At 36.2% G+C, this 19,089-nt stretch overlaps 1 protein-coding gene across 2 annotated transcripts; it reads right to left on the reverse strand.

Annotated features, from left to right (window-relative positions):
* On the reverse strand, positions 1–18,820 carry ankrd54 (ankyrin repeat domain 54). 2 transcript variants are annotated; one of them, XM_039766451.1, is made up of 8 exons: positions 18,276–18,820; positions 14,281–14,328; positions 11,072–11,170; positions 4,754–4,825; positions 3,396–3,443; positions 3,156–3,280; positions 2,962–3,069; positions 1–79 (listed from the first exon to the last, which is right to left on the reverse strand). In XM_039766451.1, the coding sequence occupies exons 1-8, from the start codon at positions 18,613–18,615 to the stop codon at positions 5–7; spliced, it is 915 nt and encodes a 304-aa protein (XP_039622385.1). In that variant the 5' UTR covers positions 18,616–18,820; the 3' UTR covers positions 1–4. The 2 variants fall into 2 exon arrangements, with proteins under 2 accessions (XP_039622385.1, XP_039622386.1); XM_039766452.1 differs by lacking the exon at positions 18,276–18,820 and adding an exon at positions 16,718–16,751.
* Positions 18,821–19,089: the final 269 nt, after the last annotated feature.

Consider the following 19,089-nt stretch of genomic DNA (forward strand, 5'->3'; position numbering starts at 1 on the left):
TTTTTTACCTCTCCCCAAAACTGTGCATTTGTAGACTGAGTGATGTGAAACTGGCAAGAAGATCAGTCACCTCATCTACCTGCAAATAGAAGAAAACTGCTTAGAAAGATTTAGACATTATAATAAATTACTCAATATTAGAGTCAGGGCACACACTCAGCATCATTCCAGAGATCTCAAAAATTTTCAGGTTAGGAGACTATTCATTCTAACTCATCATTATCTATGGATTATAATATAATGAGTCTGTATCTCATTGAGTCATTTCTTTTAAAGATAGCAGTGTCTGATTCACCAAGACTCTTCAGTTTATTGCAAAATACTTTTTTAGTTTACAACACATCATTTACAGTTTTCCATTATTTCATATTACACCGACGTGGACAACTCTGTTGATATCCCTCCACAAAAAAAAAAAGAAGAATCCACATCTGTCTCCTAAACAACTCGAAACAGACAAAAGCAATTGGCACCCATCATTGTTTATTCCCTATTTAACAAAAAAAAACATGCTTTTCTTTAGAGTTTTGATTCAACAGAATATCTCAAATAATAACACAAATTAATATGGCATAAACTAAACTAATGGGGCCCCTTAACCTAAAAAATGTGTCGTACAACATTTGGTAGCAATTAATTCCTGGGGTTCTTATGACACTTTTGCACCTGTGCACAAGTAGATTGTCCCACTCTACTTGAGCAAACAGCTCCAGCTGTGTCAGAATTGATGGTTGCCTTCTCCTGACTGCATGTTTCAGATCTTTCTATAGATGTTGACAGGATTCATATCAGGGATCATAGAAGGCCTCTTTAGAATAGTCAAATGCTTTGTACTTAGGCATTTGTGTGCGTTTTAGCTGTTGGACCTGTGACTGAGACAACTTTTTGACAGTGCTCCAGAATTTCTTGATAGTTCTGAGTTTTCATTGTTTGTTGCACAGACTCAAGACACCCTGTGCCATACACAGCAAAAAAGCCCAAAACTGGAGTTATGGTGTTCTTTTCTTTGAAAGCTTATTTTTTTGTCTGTGGACATGGAGCTGATGTGACTTGCCAAATAGCGCCAGTTTTGTCTCTTCTGTCCAAAGCAAATTCTCCCAAAAACACTGGTTTGTCAATGTGCATTTTGGCAAATTCCAGTCTGGCTTTTTTGGGTTTTTCTATTCATCAGTGGAGTCCTCTTTGGTCTTCTTCCAGATGGTGCAATCAGACATTGATGGACCTTGAGCATGGAGTTCAGCTTGTATCTCTTATGAAGCTGCCTTTTTGTCTACCATTCTCACTATCTTCTACCTATTCTGTGGGTCAATTTTCCTCTTGCAGTCATGTCCAGGGAGGTTGACTACAGTCCCATGGACCTTAAAATTCTTAATAGTTGCATCTCTTCACAAGAACATCAGGCTGCTTAGAGGTTTCTAATCTCCTCAGACAACTCTCTCCTTTATCTGGTCTATGTTCAGTTTAACTGTATTTAAATGTATTTCTGATATCTTAAATTTTATTGTAGATATCTGAAAATGCTATTGAGATGAATTACAATCTAAAATATCTCAAGTGGAGCAGAGACTTATTTTAAGATATTATGAAATTAATTTGAAATATCTAAAATGCATTTTAGATATCTCAAATAACAGTGAATTTCAAAATATCTTAAATGCTTTTTAAAGATTTCTTAATTACATTTTGAGATATTGTATCTTAAAATAACTTCAACATTCATTTTTAAGATATCTGAAATGCATTTTCAGATATCTTAAAACAACTTCCTGCACATTTCAAAATATCTCAAAATCCATTTTCAGATATCTAAAAATAGACAGGAAGTTCCATTGAAAGAAGAAGACATTTTACAGAAAGTGATTTTGAGATATTAGCTTTTGCGTAGTGTGGACAAAATATTACAAATCACATGTATGAAAATTTCAGAGGGTAAATGTTTTCTGTCTTACTAGTTTTAATAGTTCCTTAACCTCCTTGGTGTTAACCCCGAGTGTGAATCTGGTTCAGAATTCTAAGTAATTACCGTTAAGCCAGAGTCAGTCTTACGGTGAGGTATAATGATTAGGTTTACAGTAGTAAGCCCAAATAACTCTTGGGACAGTATTCTGCTGCCATTTAGGGGACGGACAAAACAACATTAAGCTGCAAAAACAATCACGAATATTTCTATGCATTTTGCATTATGTATTATGTATTAATTAGCTACTAATATTGCATGTTTCAGCACAGAAGTTAACACGATTCATAGCAAAAAATTATGTAATTTAGATATTGTACAAATGATCTGCAACATCATTAACTTGAGAGGAATACTGTTAAAGTAATTGAGCTTGGCTGTGCTACACAACTAAAATGAGCACTGAGGACTCAATTTTTTTACATATTTGTGATCATAGCAAAGGGTGCATTTCTCATATACTTTATTGGGAGAATTTTATCCCCTTTGTTACTTACAATATTTATCATCATAATTTTTACCACAATTCATTATTATTTTCACACTGTGCATACTGGGCTGTTGCACAAACAACAGCTACAACAATTGTGCCAGCTGGATGCTTTGGTATAGATAACCTTATATCTGTAGCTTCACTCACAAACTGAAGACTGATTCTTTATCTCTTCCCAATTCTAAATGTTAAATGAATTATAGTCATGCAGCCATATTTTTAAAATATAAGAGAAATCACATTCCTGCTTTATTCTCAGTTTGCCTTTTATTGCCTTTATCATCATAAGCTTCATATTTTTGACATCAGATATACAGCCTTCAGTTGTCTGTCCATTATACAACAGAACCAAGTTAACATGCCAAGCCTACACATACATTATGAATGCAGTGTAAATTTGGCACTGGTTTAAGATTAAAAAAAAATATATATTGCCAGGTGATGGGGCAGGAGCAGGTTGGGAATTATCTACCAAATATGGACAGGTTTACCAAAAACAACTGGCTCATACCTGCTCTTTAGTGCTGGTCATCTGAAGCTGTGTGCAGAGATGATCAAGTCGTTCCTTGCCTTCATGGTGGCCTAGCTTGTTTAGATACTCACGCAACATTTGTATTATCTGCAGGTACAAATATAAAGAATGGAAAATTAAATGTACTGCTATACACATTTCTAAAGTCACAATCGGCAGCTGCCAAAACTAACTTGTTTGACTTCTTTTCGTAGTGCTTCTAAGCTTCTAGAGTGGCCTTCTTGCAGTATGTTTAGTTTGGACTTGGCCAAATGAAGTGGTGTTCTTCCTGCACGGTCCAAAGCATCCACACGAGCGCCTGATATACAAACAGAATATGACAGACTTTACTCAAATAGACTGCACAAAGTTCATGGTTGCACTAAATATAGTTAATCAGCTTACTGAAAACAAATCTTAACAAAAAAACTAACCTCCTCTGAGCAGAGTTGTGATGACAAGAATGTGATTAGTGCAGGCAGCTGCAGGAAACAAGAATAAAATTTCTGAAATTATTTCAAAATGTCAATTTAGCCTTTGTTATACTGTACCTGTCACCCAAGAAGAAGAAAAGACAAGGTAGTAATGTTTTTTAATTTTAAGCACACATTGTTGCTGTAATTATTTTCATACAGGATTTTTAGTTAAATTGAGATATAATGTACCTACTGGTACTTACATTTGGTACTGTGTCAGAATTATTTTGTAATACTGCTTGAATAATATCCTAATGTTTAACATGGTGTATGATTGACAGTTCACTCTGGATGATTAATGATAAATAACGCATAAGATACTGTTTGCTTTTTAAACAGGTCAAGTCAAATAATAAATAAGCAACCCTGCCTTGCAGAATATCACAAACAGCTTAATTACTTTAATTGGAAATGCAGGCAGCCTACGATGGTGTACATTGCATCAGTCACAAGAGCGTGACAGTTATCCCAATCAAAGATTTCTCCAGTTCAAAGTCTTTTATTTAATGCTTGCTCACATAAACATGTAACAAAACACATTTTGCTTGATTTGGGTGTAATAAACAAATGTAAAACAAATTCTGTTTTATACAGAAGAGTAGCTCATTCCATGTACAATGTTGAGAAATAGGGTAGTTCTATTTAGGGAAAAAAATAAAAAAGGTAAAAGCAAAACCTGGAGAGATTAACTATTTCAGAATATAAATACAGGGTGGTTCAGATCTAATTATGCAATTTTCATTATGCTATAACTTAAGTTTATTACATAGAGAATTCACAAAAAATTCTTTTTGTTGCTGATAGATGGCAGCACCTGCCCTATGTTCCAAAATGGCGGGGAGATGGTTGTCAGTCGAACAGCAATTCTTTTGTTTTGTATTGTTTTCCTGCATTGCATTAAAAGTTGCACAATTAGATCTGTACCACCCTATACACACCTTCTACCCTTAATAAAAAGAAAATATCACACATGATTTACTGTTTAAGCTTTGTCGAACTGCTCAGAAGAAAACAAGTTATCTACGTAACGAATTATATGCAGGTCAGTTTCAAAATCAGTTCAAATGAAATATCTCAGTCTCAAGGATACACAAGGATGAGATATGAGAAGCAATAGAATATAGTTTAAAAATTTATTTCTCCTTTTAACTTCAATGTGTGATATTCATCTATTTCCACAAAGGCACTATTTTTAACTATTTTAAATGCAAAGTGTCTGTAAAGGGAAATAAACGTGTCTGATGCTGTGCCTCATAATAAATAAGAATAGTCAAGTCGTGTTATGTACTACTACATTATACTTACTAATCACTTACCTAAGTGTAGTGGAGTGTTTCCAAGTCCATCCCTTTGGTTGGGGTCTGCACCATGAGCCAACAGGAGTTGGACTGGCAAAAGAAAGAAGTTGTTACATGCCTTGGGCATATCACTAAAAAACATTTTAAGAACACTTCACTATTTGTTATCTTGAAATGCTAATAAGATTAGCAAAATGAAAATTGTCTGTAGCACGATTAAATTGATAACTGTCCATTTTTGCGCCATGCACACCAAAAAATTGTAATTTGTTGTAATTATAAAATTATTTTAAAAATTGCTCACACTATAAAGAAAAGCTTTATGTAGTAAATTTTTCAGTTTTAACTGAAAAAATGTTTTATCATATTGTTACACTAATAGTTGGTACCCAGAATACAAGAGTACCAGAACACCAAATGCACTTGTAATTATACAAAATTCAGGTAGATTTAAAAAAAATTGTGGAAACACCATACATCAGAACATTAAATACCTCTGTGATGACAACTTGCCTTTTTTTCTAACATGCCACAACATCTCCCTTTCACATATTTTTCTCTCTCTCAAACGTTTATACTGTAAGTAAATTGTTGACTCAAACATGGTTCACAATATCTTAACAAACATCACACTTTAACAACAGCTTACTCCGATTACTTCTTACATAAGGGTCGCTATGAGCCTATGGTACCAATCAGGTCAGGTAATGAGGAAATCACCTTACTGGCCCTTAAGCATGAAATAAAGCAGTACAGCCTAGTGGCAGGAGTACTTACTGCATGCCAGTTACAAGAAAGACTCTTCTCCCCTAGTCTGATTGTTCTCTACTATAGGAGGGGTTTTACTCAATCTTAGGATAGCATACTGCTGATGATTCCTTGATGACTCAGTTAAATGCCCATGAATGAAACTACTTCATATTCAATAGCTTGTCATACATATTAAGCAGGCACTTTCATACAGCAAAACACAAGCAATGAAAAAATGTATATACATAACAGTGGATCAAATGCATAAGCAGTGTATGCCCAAGTAATACTTAATTTGATAAAATGTTTATTATTTTTAGAGGAATACTTACTTACTCCTTTGCAGGCACAAGGAAGTAGCTTCACAGTGAATTACCAGTATTCATGTATTAAAATTAAAGAATATGTTATGCTACATTTTACTGCAGAACTAGAAAAGAAAATGTGAGGCAACAGAAAACTTTTTAAAATTGTTGGTGGATCAATTAGAATTGATAAATGTAATGTGCTTTATATATAAAACAATTCTAATGTAAAAACTAGAGTTTTTGAAGGTAATTACACACACACAGAAATCATAATTGTGTCTACTCAAGTTGCTTGATCCAGCTTAGGCACTGGGCATCTGTGATCCTATCTCACTAGTGCTGGGAGCAAGACAGGAAACAGCCCTGTACAGGACACCAGCCTACTGCAAACAGACACCAATACCCACTCACAAAAGACTAACACACACTAATCAACATAACAAGCATATCTTTAGGGAGGTGTCAGGGAAACCATAGGATTTGGAGAAAACATGCAAACTCCACAAAGTCAACTAAGGTAGAATTCAATTTGCATTCAGCATGTCAAGAATTTCCCTGTAACTCCATTTCTCATTATCAGGTTTGCTGATCAGTAAACACATTTGTTACATGTTTACAACAAAAAAATAAATAAATTTGGTTTCTGGATTAAATTATGTTTATTTTGGCCATAAAATTTGATCAGGTTAAATAAGATTTGAATTTGATTAGGCAGTAACCATAAATACAATGCTAGTATTTTCATAGGTTCAAAGTATCATTTATTACATACCCATCATCTAAGTTTTCTCCTTGTTTTTATACTTTAAATAGCTGCTCTGCTCCAGATGCTCACTTCTCACTTGGTTACTTAATCTCTCAACCACAGAGTCAGGTTAATGGCAAAACCAGGTTATGCAGTGTGTGCACAGTTAAACATCTACTTGTTGATTTTTAAAGCTTTAAAAAAAGGTACTTAGATTTACTAATGGCATGTTAAAAAGTAACCAATATAAGTAAACAAAAAAGATAAACTCTTTAAAGAACCAAAAACAATTCATGTTTGAACCAAATCCAGTCTTTCAAAACAGCAGAACCCTGTAGCAGAAAATTATTAAACTTCTAGAACTGGAAAATGCTTACTCAGGAGTTAGAACTGGTATATACAATTCTTCCTATTGATTAAAATTACTCTTTTTTTGCAACAATTACCAATACTTATTACCCTGTGGAATATTCTTTGTGAAAGCAAACTTCTTGTAGGTGTTACTACTATGTAAGCTGATCCTTAACATTCAAATGTTCGAATCAGATATGATGCCCAAGCACATTTTGAAATGTGTTTCAGATCTAATCAAATAAGATACAATAGGTTTATACTAGACATTCTTTTGTTCAAAAAGTGAGCATCACAACAGTTGTGTCTTGTAACAGTACTCAAGCTATATTTGATACACGACAAAAGCTGTGCAAAAATGTTAGGACAGCTGTTAATATTTTACATCTAGCAACAAAACAACAAGAGACACAGTTTAGATTAAGATGATGTATTAATTAATTTGTGACCAGCTATGAGAAAGATTACCGACCCCCCCACAGACAATATTCTAATATGAGATATATACTACTTCAGTCTAGAATATGGTGTCTAGTGTCTGTACTCCATAATATCATGCCAAGATCTACCATCATTCTCCGGATTTTGCAAGGTTTTGTTCTGCATAAACAAAATTGTAAAACTGATTAAGTAGGCAAAACATTGAAATGGACTCACTTAAGCACTGAAGTTGATAAAAAATGAACCAGTCATCACAAGATAGAGCTTATACAAGATAGAGCATATACAAGTCTATAATTACCTTAGTCATGTCACAGAAGTTTTGTTTTGGAAGGCTTTATATTTGAGAAGCACCTGAAATTCAACCAATTTTGAAATAAGGGACTTTCTATATAGTCATGTCAGGTCAGGTTGGGGAGTATGTAATACACCACATTGCTGCACCCACGACATGACGAAACAGCTCAAGATCCTGGTTGGCAACCCCCCAGGCAGACATGCATTCCAGTCCTACCATCTGAAAATGGCAATCTACAAACCGGATTCCAAAAAAGTTGGGACACTAAAGAAATTGTGAATAAAAACTGAATGTAATGATGTGGAGATGGCAAATGTCAATATTTTCTTTGTAATAGAACGTAGATGACAGATCAAACGTTTAATCCGAGTAAATGTATCATTTTAAAGGAAAAAATATGTTGATTCAAAATTTCACGGTGTCAACAAATCCCAAAAAAGTTGGGACAAGTAGCAATAAGAGGCTGGAAAAAGTAAATTTGAGCATAACGAAGAGCTGGAAGACCAATTAACACTAATTAGGTCAATTGGCAACATGATTGGGTATAAAAAGAGCTTCTCAGAGTGGCAGTGTCTCTCAGAAGCCAAGATGGGTAGAGGTTCACCAATTCCCACAATGTTGCGCAGAAAGATAGTGCAGCAATATCAGAAAGGTGTTACCCAGCGAAAAATTGCAAAGAATTTGCATCTATCATCATCAACTGTGCATAACATCATCCGAAGATTCAGAGAATCTGGAACAATCTCGTAAGGGTCAAGGCCGTAAAACCATACTGGATGCCCGTGATCTCCGGGCCCTTAAACGACACTGCACCACAACCAGGAATGCTACTGTAAAGGAAATCACAGAATGGGCTCAGGAATACTTCCAGAAACTGTTGTCAGTGAACACAATCCACCGTGCCATCCGCCGTTGCCAGCTGAAACTCTACAGTGCAAAGAAGAAGCCATTTCTAAGCAAGATCCACAAGCTCAGGCGTTTTCACTGGGCCAGGGATTATTTAAAATGGAGTGTGGCAAAATGGAAGACTGTTCTGTGGTCAGACGAGTCACGATTCGAAGTTCTTTTCGGAAATCTGGGACGCCATGTCATCCGGACCAAAGAGAACAAGGACAACCCAAGTTGTTATCAATGCTCAGTTCAGAAGCCTGCATCTCTGATGGTATGGGGTTGCATGAGTGTGTGTGGCATGGGCAGCTTGCATGTCTGGAAAGGCACCATCAATGCAGAAAAATATATTCAGGTTCTAGAACAACATATGCTCCCATCCAGACGTCATCTCTTTCAGGGAGGACCCTGCATTTTTCAAGAAGATAATGCCAGACCACATTCTGAATCAATCACAACATCATGGCTGCGTAGGAGAAGGACCCGGGTACTGAAATAGCCAGTCTGCAGTCCAGATCTTTCACCTATAGAGAACATTTGGTGCATCATAAAGAGGAAGGTGCGACAAAGAAGGCCCAAGACGATTGAACAGTTAGAGGCCTGTATTAGACAAGAATGGGAGAGCAGTCCTATTTCTAAACTTGAGAAACTGGTCTCCTCGGTCCCCAGACGTCTGTTGAGTGTTGTAAGAAGGGGAGATGCCACACAGTGGTGAAAATGGCCTTGTCCCAACTTTTTTGGGATTTGTTGACACCATGAAATTCTGAATCATCATATATTACCCTTAAAATGATACATTTTCTCGGTTTAAACTTTTGTTCCGTGATTTATGTTCTATTCTGAATAAAATATTAGAAGTTGGCACCTCCACATCATTGCATTCAGTTTTTATTCACGATTTGTATTGTGTCCCAACTTTTTTGGAATCCGGTTTGTATTTGCCACAGCCTGGTGTTACATGGGCGTCCCCTTAGCCTGGTTCAGCTTCTCAGGTCCTCAACAATGTGGATCCTGCGAGCCAGATCACCCTCAGGAAATCGCGCCACATGGCTGTAGTGCCATAATTGATGCTCCCTCACAATGCAGTTAATGTGCCTCATTTGGGACTCTGTGAGTAACTGCTCATTCAACACAATGTCAAAGCAGTGGTACCCAAGTACTCTTCGAAAAGACACAGTACCAAAGGTGTCCAGCCCTCCTCTCAAGTCACTTGATAGCATTCATATCTTGCAACCATATAGCGAGACAGGAAGCACCAGGACTCTATAAAGACTTGGACTTTTGTTCTTTTGCATAGATATCGGGAGCACCACATGAATGAGACATGAATGTCACTGCTGAGGTAAGAAAATCTCTTAAAGAGGTCAACATTCTCTCCGCAGACAGACACACTACTAATTGCTGTGACCAAGATGACATTAAAGGCTTGGATCTTGGTTTTTATCCAGGACACTTGCAAGCCCAGACACTCAAACTCCTTGCTCAGTCTCTCGAGAGCCCCGATCAGAGCCTGCATTAATTATATACAGTAACTAAGGTGGAAATTGATGTTGTGTAATACTGAGCATATCTATGTGCCATTCACATCAGTTTACAACCACTGTTTTCATCAGTCAGACATCTGTAAAGCAGTGGTCTGCGGCACCAATCTTATGAAAATTCAGCTTAGTACAACTTTCAAGAAAATGCAGTAAAATGCAATTGCATACGTCTTTGGATCTTTGCTGCTTCATATCTGGTTCTTTTATTTTTTTTGTTTCTCATTCATAGTATCGTTGATGTATCAAATTCTATATATACATTTTTAAGTACATTGTGGAAAAAATGATGAATGCAGTACTTAGCTACTCACCTACGATGCTTTAGTCACCCAAAATATTTCCTTTTAAACAAAACATGTGACATCAGTGCCTGCAACCTACCTGGGATGAGACTTTCTTGTATGAATATCAATCCAGTAAACTACAAGGCTGTTGCAGTACGCGTTAATGAGTAACTATGTCTGTGTACCAGGGACAAGTGTGTTCCCCCCCCCATTTGTACCATAAAGCAGCTTCTACACAGAGCAAAATAAGACAGTAAATTTCATCATGTTTGCCATTTTTCACAATGATTTATTCAATACACTAAATATAAAGTTGGTATATACTGTTTAACAAAGTTAAAATTGGTAAACATTTTGTGAATTTTATCAGATATACAAAAACAGCTGTGTAGAATAAAGGCCCTAAACATTTCTCATGAAATCCATGTCAAAGTATCACTCAATTTCCATTATGTATTGTTATTACTACATTTAACAGGCTCACACTACTTTTCTAAAATGTAGTGTTAAAACGAGCATCTGGTGGATGGTAATATTCAAGTTTAAAAGAATAGGTTACATGCCAAGTATTAGGGCTATGGTGAAAGGAGCTACAAGTAACTAAACGTACACTGGTAAAACGGCCAAGTCAGATTTAACAGAAAATGCAGCAAAGCAGTAACACTGCCAATTTTTGGCACTGATATATGGCTCTAAAAAGAAATTCAAGTCACTGGAAACTCACACTCACCTATTTGATCATTACCATTACAGGAAGCAAAATGTAATGCTGTCCGTCCTTTGTCATCGGCAGCACAGGGATCAGTCTCCTCATCTAAAAGCTTCTGAACTAAAACAGAAAAATTTAATTTCAATTAAGTATACAATTTGAACGAAACGTCATTGCTAACAGTTGTTCTGAAATATCACATAGTACCAGTTCCAGGCTTTCTTATTGCCTATTGTAACGGACAGCCAGGATTCTAACCCGGCTGGGACGCCTTCATAATTGAAGGACAGGGAGGATGAACCTTGCACAGTGCAATACCTCCCTTGGGATGACAGAGGTTAGGCCCCATGGCTTGCTACACTGCCACAGGTTTGGAGCAGGGAAGTCCAATCCTGCTGGGTGGGGCCCGTGGCCACTGCCAGGGACTGTATGGAGAACGGCTGAGCCCTTCTCTGCAGGGTTGCCACGAAACCTAGATGCGCAGCTGGAAGGAGATAGTGGAACACTTCCAGGTGTTCTATAAAAGGGGCCACCTGCCACAACTCGAGAAGCCAGAATCGTGAAGAGTTGGACGAAACTTGCTGGAGGAGGAGCAGAGACAGATAAACAGAAAGAAAAAAGGGACAGTGTATTCGTGCTGTTTGGTGCTTGCATTATGTTGTGTAGTGGGGAGTAAACGAAAAGTGTTTCCCCCAGTTAAAATAAATGTATGCTGTGTGGCAAGACTGAGTGTCTGTTGTGTTTGGGTTTGGGGAGCTGTATGCCCCTTGGTGGTTCACACTATCTTCTTGCCGCAGTGAAGAAAATGTATTTGAAGATTAGTATTTTCCCCAATTATAAGATGTTTGCCAATATCCTGTTTGGAGGATGAATAGGAGTTGCACATTATTTCTGCCATTTAATAACTGTTATGAACAACTGTCTGACTAAATTTTCATATGGAGATGGACCATTAGAACCCTCAATATTTTGGAACCTAAACTGGCACAATTTCATTTTCTTTTAATTTGCTGATATTAGCATTTGTTCTTGGTGGTAAGCTGCTATTTATAAAAAAAAAAAAATAATAAAAAAAAAAGTATGGAGAAATGGAATTTGAGTTCAATAGCTCCACTCAGTTTGAAAGTGCTTCTGTTTTATGCACAAGGGCATTTTCTGGGAGTAGTTCATTTAACAATATAATAAGTTATTTTTATGTATGGTTTTTGAGATTTTGAGATGCATTTCCATTAAAGCCAACTGTATCAAGATTTTTGGGATTTATTTATGCTGAATTTATTTAAATATGATGAATTATCATTTTTAAGTGTAGTACTCCTTTAAGACATCAGTTATCAATTAAATTCAGCTCTGCTATAAACATTAATAATACTCAAAGCTATAATTACACTGCAAACAGACTTCAGGAATTCATGTTTTTCTCAATTATGTGTAGGTTATTCCAGACTATAGAAAAAAAAAAATTTAATTACATATCTGATGTCCAAAAGGAATAAAGGAAAACTTTATGATTTTAAAAATATTCAGTTTTCATTTTGGTAAAAATATACTTAATTATGAAAAGTGCTACTTATTTTTATATTTTTATGCATGGCACACAAACTTGAAATTTTTTTTAATATAATTCAAAATGCATCCTTACATTTAACATTCTCCATTCTTTTATGCAGCTTTCAGTCTTACTTATTCTGAGGCACTCTTGTTATCAATAAATATACAATACACAAATACTACATTTGAAGCATCTGTAGAAAGCATCCTCAAGAGTTTTCTGTCCTAAACAGTATGAGAATTGAATTAGCAGAGGAGGAAGTTATCTGCCAAATGTATCTCCTAAACATCAAAGAGCCCAAAAATGTACTTCGGTTTTTCTCAAGTGTTGGCACAATCATAGCTCTACTTCAACTAAATTAGCCGAAAGAAAAAAAATCAGTTCCAGACTTCAGGGAGTCACTGACTGCAAAGTATTTTTAACCAAGTATTGAAAAATGATTGCTATATTCATGATTATGTTAGTCTGTCCAAAAACTTTTGAGCCCCTGAAAATGGGGGTGGAGGTCATGAATAAATATGGCTGTCTTTTCTAAATGGCCTATACAATTTTCTGTTAAATAGATTAATTTAAAACTGCAAGTCTACACTTCAATCACATCTTGATTGCTTCATTTCAAAAATATTATGGTGGTGCACAGAGTCAAATTTCTGAAAACTGTATCACTTCAAATATTATGGAATAATGAGCCTGCCAAATTTCAGCCTTCTACCTACACGGGAAGTTGGAGAATTAGTGATGAGTCAGGGCTTTGTCTTTTATTAGTATAATATATATATATATATATATATATATATATATATATATATATATATATATATATATATATATATATATATATATATATATATATACACACACATATATAAATATTTATGGATCTAACTGTATGTATGTATGTATGTCAGTTAATAAATAAATAGATAAAGGGTTAGTTTTAGCACTTAAGATCTAGTTTATATATATGTGATATTACAAGGTAGGTCTGAGAAATTAATGACAGGTGCTTTTATTTTGCCAATATTTCATTAATGCATGGAGTCTGGGACAATACTGTTCTTTAAAGCTTTTTGTAAACTTAAGTATTGTTAATTTTTCTATTTTTTTTAAAAACGCTATTCTTTGTGAGAGACACATCATGGTCAGCGAACATGAGATCTGTCAAGTTTGCCAAGCAGCCACAGCATTTTGGGTCATTTATATATTTTCTAAGTGTGCAAGTTTTCCCATTATCATTTTTCACACAGCGCAAGGAATTCACATTGTTTCATTCAAAGAAAAAAAAAAACAAAAAGAATGTTTACTTAGCATCTGAATAAACAAGCCATATAAATTACATATTGTTTTCATGGGCAGATCAGTGGTTCATTTTTAGTACTGTTGTCTCATAAGTCCAAAGTTTCAACCACATCCCATGCACGGTGTATGGTTAGCATTTTCTCTTTGTGTGCATTTTCTGCAACTACTCTGGTTTTCTCCACTTGTCAAATATGCTCATGTTAGGCTACCTAGCAAGTCTAAATTGGCCTGGAATGAAGTGGACTTCCATTGCATTTTGCAGTAATTTTGGCTATGGCTTCCTAAGCATGGAATAAATAGGTCTGATAATGGATGGATACAAATTTCTACTGCAGTATTTTGAAGCTTATTGGAATTTATGAAATCTAAACAAACTTACCAGTATCAATATCATTTGAATTAGCAGCTTCACGTAGCCTTTTCCCAGCTGAAAAGAAAGGGAGATACAAAACTTTTACTTGTAAGTAAAAATTATCTGAACTCAAGAATGGCATTATATATGCTATAATAGTTTCTCAGAAAAACCATATTTCATACATTTCTTGGGAAAACTACAATATAATCCATCAAACAACCATTCCGTTAGAGGATGAAACAGTATTTTAAAATGTGTTTAAAAAGGAGAAGAACTTTAACAGTAATACAAAGAGCTGGTTTATTCATTTGTAAAGAGAGTGCTTGCCTGCTGAAGATAATCCCCTTTTAAATAAAGGCTTGTGTATGTTCCTGCCAGTTCAGCAATAAAGGTTTTGTGCTTTGGAAACCTGGTTCTTTTTTTTCTCTCCAGTCTCCTGTGCAACTCTGTGACCCAAGCTTGACAATATATACAGTATTTTATAATAGCTGGTCCAATCTGTGACTAATCTGCCACTTAACTCAATATACAGAAGCATCATCTATTTAAAAGGAGTTCAACAGAGCATAACTGCAGTTCGCGATACTTGCAATGTTACTCACAACACACTCACACAAGAGCATCATTCACAATATGCCCTTTCCAAGGTGTTTGTTGAAGTGTAACAATAAATCGCACTGAATGCTTCATTCCAAAAGACTGCATATACAATCAACACTATAACCTGACGGTTATATGGAAAATGGAAAAGAATGATAGGGAAAGTACTAATCCTATTGCAGCCAACTGCCACAAAGAGGTACGTAGTTGATGTTATAACCATAGGGATCTCAAACTCAGGACAGTGGACAGTGTGCCTTTTTTATAGCTGTTAATGGAATTTGTTATTGACTTACAGAATTTTATTCCTGCCTTCATTTTGCTACATTAATGAGAGTAGATCACAAGAATGTTTAACGGCCTCAGTTGAGGAGTACTTTCTCAATAATTCTTTTGTATTTGTTATTTTGTTCTATTTCAAGTTCTCTTTATTAAGTTACAATGCCAATTTGTCTGTTGTCTCCTTTATATGGGTATACAACATGTATGTTCTCAATAGCAGTGCTAATGTTTGATGATGTACTATCGGTTGGAATGAAAAATACAATGCATTTTATTACTACATAAATCACAATAAATGCTACATCACAATATAACACACCCAACAGTGTATAACTACCAGACAGACTGAAATGTGCTCATATTAGATTTGGAAGTGATTATATTGTAGCTCAAAATATTAAGGTGCCTTTCATATCCCATACAGAATCAAATCACAAACAATTTACTACTTCAAGTAATTTACATATTAATGGAATTACTGTACTAGGAAACCATACTAAGCAAATTATATTCCTTCTTCATAACCTACAATGATGACAGAGTCAAACAAGCTGTGATGTGATACGTTGGATAAGATATAAATTTGACAAACAAAAGGACACCATTCTGACCATCAAGCTTGTTTGTTTAGCTAATAGCTAAGGTGAAATAATACACAGGTGTAGTACTTTGCCTGAAAAAAGGATATTTGAATACTACAAAAAGTGAAACATTTCTGAAATATGAGAAATAATTACTGGTATTTTCGAAACTCTAATATAGTTTACTTTCAACTGAATCAGACAATGAAAACACTTTTCATGCCCTTAAGTATTTTGCTAACTAAAATGTGTTTGTTCTAGAAACCCATCTTCCCATTTCCTGAACCCAATTAACCCCTGGGGGCTGGAGCCTTCAGCTTCTGGTAAAAGGTAGGAACCAACCATGGACATGGCATCACAGAGCACAATAGCAAACAACTTTTCACTTATCAATCAGCCTAACCTACACGTCATTGGAAAAACACTGGAGTACATGGAACAAGCCCCAAATGGGCACAGGTTAAGAAGTGCAAACCAAGTATTATCCATTATTATAATCATTCAAAACACAAATCTAGGATTCTTACAAATAAGAATTATGACTTCAGCAGTGTCCTTGTAGCCACTACATTTCAAATTGCTTATATTACTGGGGGGAGTGGGATTTTTTGGCTCTTAGAAATCCAAGTCTGGGATGACAACAAATACACTTTTTTCCCCCCAAAGACAATGGCCCTAAAACAATTTTTGCTCTTTTAACAAAAATTCTGAAACCAGCATTAAAAAAACAAAAATAACTGGTTTATACACAAATGAAACTATCTTTGTCTACTTTAAAACTATTCAGAGTTCTTGGAACAGCCAAATTTCCTTTAGCATTTGTTTTGTGATCAGATTAAATGTCAGCCTATTATAAATGACTGCCCTTAAACATCTATAGTGATGTGTTATCCTCCCTATCTGCCTTTTTATTAATATTGAGTAGAAAGAATGGAATTTCTGAAACCTATGACCATATCTTTGGTTTAAATATATATTTAGCTAAAAAAAGAACTCACACACAAGTACAAAACTCATCAAGAGAAGTAGTTATCCACCAATACTTTTGTGTTCCATTAGTTAAAAAAATCCATGATCCAACTACCAAAGCTAAGAACCAAACTAAAGCTATCAGTTAGCTTCTTTGTGAAAATGCAAGGCTGGGTGGTATTAAAAGCAGGTGAAAATCAAAATCAATAAAAACTTTTCTGGAATGGGTGTTTAGAATCTTCCATGTGCTCACAAAGACAATAGGCATCTATCACAAACCCCTCATCAACTCTTTCAATAACCTGGTTCTTCTCAAACTTAAGAGGTTCAGATTAACTGTCCTGGACGGACAAGGATTGGCAACACAGTGACCTTTTCAACTTTAATTTGGGAGCCCGAGGGCTGTCTGCTACATTCTCAAAACAGATATCCTCGCCTTATTTGTCTTCTTACATTCACCCTTCCTCACAGGGCAGGTAATAAACAGTTATTTGCAAAGAAATTGCTCTGACAAGGAATTTACCATAAAAACAAACATACTGTATAAGGCAGGGGTCCTCAATCACAGTCTTGGAGGACCACAGTGGCTGCAGGTTTTTGTTCTAACCCGGATGCTTAATTAGAAAGCAATTCTTGCCAATAATTTAATTTCATGGCTTGTTAGTGCTTTAACTCTGCTATGTCAGGTAATGCTCATATCCCAGATTTTCTTCCCCTTTCTAAGGATATCATCCAAATGATCTGAAGGCTAAAACAGGTGAGCAATTCTCGGTCCTTCACTTTTTTCTCTTCACTTTCCTTTCAAGTATTTAATTAAACCCAATAGTACATGATAAATACACACAGGTGTAAATAGTAACAAGCTAAATGGAGAAATGCTGGTCTATTTTGTCATTTGCATGTTATTGCTAATAAGGAGCAATTAAAAACCAAGAATACAGCTGTTTAAGACTAACATAAGCAATAAGGGTTCAAAATCTTAATAAGCGAGACAACTAAAGTGAAGCAGAAGTGTTACTTGAGCAATAAACGCTTATTATTAAGCAAATGGTTTGAAGCAAAAGCCTGCAGCCCTCCAGGACCGTGTTTGAGGACCCATGATAAGGTATATACTGGGGTCAGAGGCCACACCTTTTGTTAGTAAAGAACCCCAAGGGGTAAAGCGATGAGTAAAACGTACCTGCAACTACTTATATTTATTTGCCCATTTATATATCCGTAACCCGATTGTTTTTGAAAACGACGAGAATGTACTCTATCAATTAAGTTTGTTGATTAAATAGCATTCTGACAATTACTTTTTAAAAAATGCAGATGCATTCGTTTTTGTTTTTTTCCAAGAAAAGTCTGTTGTTAAATTACCAATCCACGTGCAATTTTTTTTCGATGACGCCTGATGCTGAAATTCCCCAAGTGCCATTACAAGCTGCTTGGCGGTGAGGGTTCCCCGTGTTGTTATTATAAGTTATGTCTGCTGTCACAGCTTAGTCTTACCTTGGTTTATTTTTCTATGTATAATCTGTTGCAGATTTGCAAAGTACCTATAGCAAACATTTTCGATTGCCTTCAAACAGCGACTCTACTCACCGTGTACGTCTTTCCCTATGGGTCCCCATGTCCGATGCGCTTTAACGTGCCTCTTGACCCGTGTCACACTGATCTTGCCCAGGCGTTTTTGCTCTCCCCGTGCAGAGGACGCGGGTGCCGAGTCCGCTCCTGATCGATTTGGATCCCAAAGCAGATGCAGGTAACTTACAGCGGCATCCGACCGTCCGCAACTCAGTCTCACGTCCTCTCCGAGTCCTGAAAGCTGGAATGTCGGAGCCGACTGTGCCGTCTGCACTAGATATTCTCCTTCCTCGGAACTCGACTGCTCGTCATCGGAACCACCTTCCGCTCCTGTCGCAGAGTGACCCCAACTCGCCATAACGCCCTGCGAAAAAAAATCCTCCTGAACCAAACCAAACCAAACACTAACACACAACCTCCTCTCGCCCACCTCGACCACGCCTCGTGGGAGTGGCACGCAACTGCAACCCTGCGCCCTCCATTCTGGAGTCTACAAACAAAGCAGCAGGTAGAGATCGATACTAGTCTAAAGAGCCAACATGGCGCCTTTTTCAGCGTTGCTCTCGAAAATTCGAACTTCCGCCTCCTGACTGGCAGGAAACGGTTAGATTGACGGGTATAATGACCAATCCAGATAAAGTATCTTTTACACCCGTCAAAACAATAGCGACAGTCGCAGAATTTAAAATATGACACAGGGCGGGCTGAATGTGCCATGACATTTAACTACAGCTTGAAATAAAAATAACTTTAAAATCAATCTTTGCATCATTTCTCGAAACCATTCTGGTTAGTAGGAACCCAAACTAGTGTGCTTATAAAAAGCATGAAC

This window comes from Polypterus senegalus, chromosome 10 (genome assembly GCF_016835505.1).
Source record: "Polypterus senegalus isolate Bchr_013 chromosome 10, ASM1683550v1, whole genome shotgun sequence".
NCBI classification, from domain to species: domain Eukaryota; kingdom Metazoa; phylum Chordata; class Cladistia; order Polypteriformes; family Polypteridae; genus Polypterus; species Polypterus senegalus.

What these genes read in the sequence shown, in the direction of transcription:
- ankrd54 (XM_039766451.1), bottom strand. Translation starts at nt 18,615, where the DNA reads ATGGCGAGTTGGGGTCACTCTGCGACAGGAGCGGAAGGTGGTTCCGAT. An exon ending in CATAGGGAAAGACGTACACG is followed by an intron (nt 14,329 to 18,275) that starts GTGAGTAGAGTC and finishes CTTTCTTTTCAG; the next exon opens with CTGGGAAAAGGCTACGTGAA. An exon ending in TAATGGTAATGATCAAATAG is followed by an intron (nt 4,826 to 11,071) that starts GTGAGTGTGAGT and finishes TTCTTTTGCCAG; the next exon opens with TCCAACTCCTGTTGGCTCAT.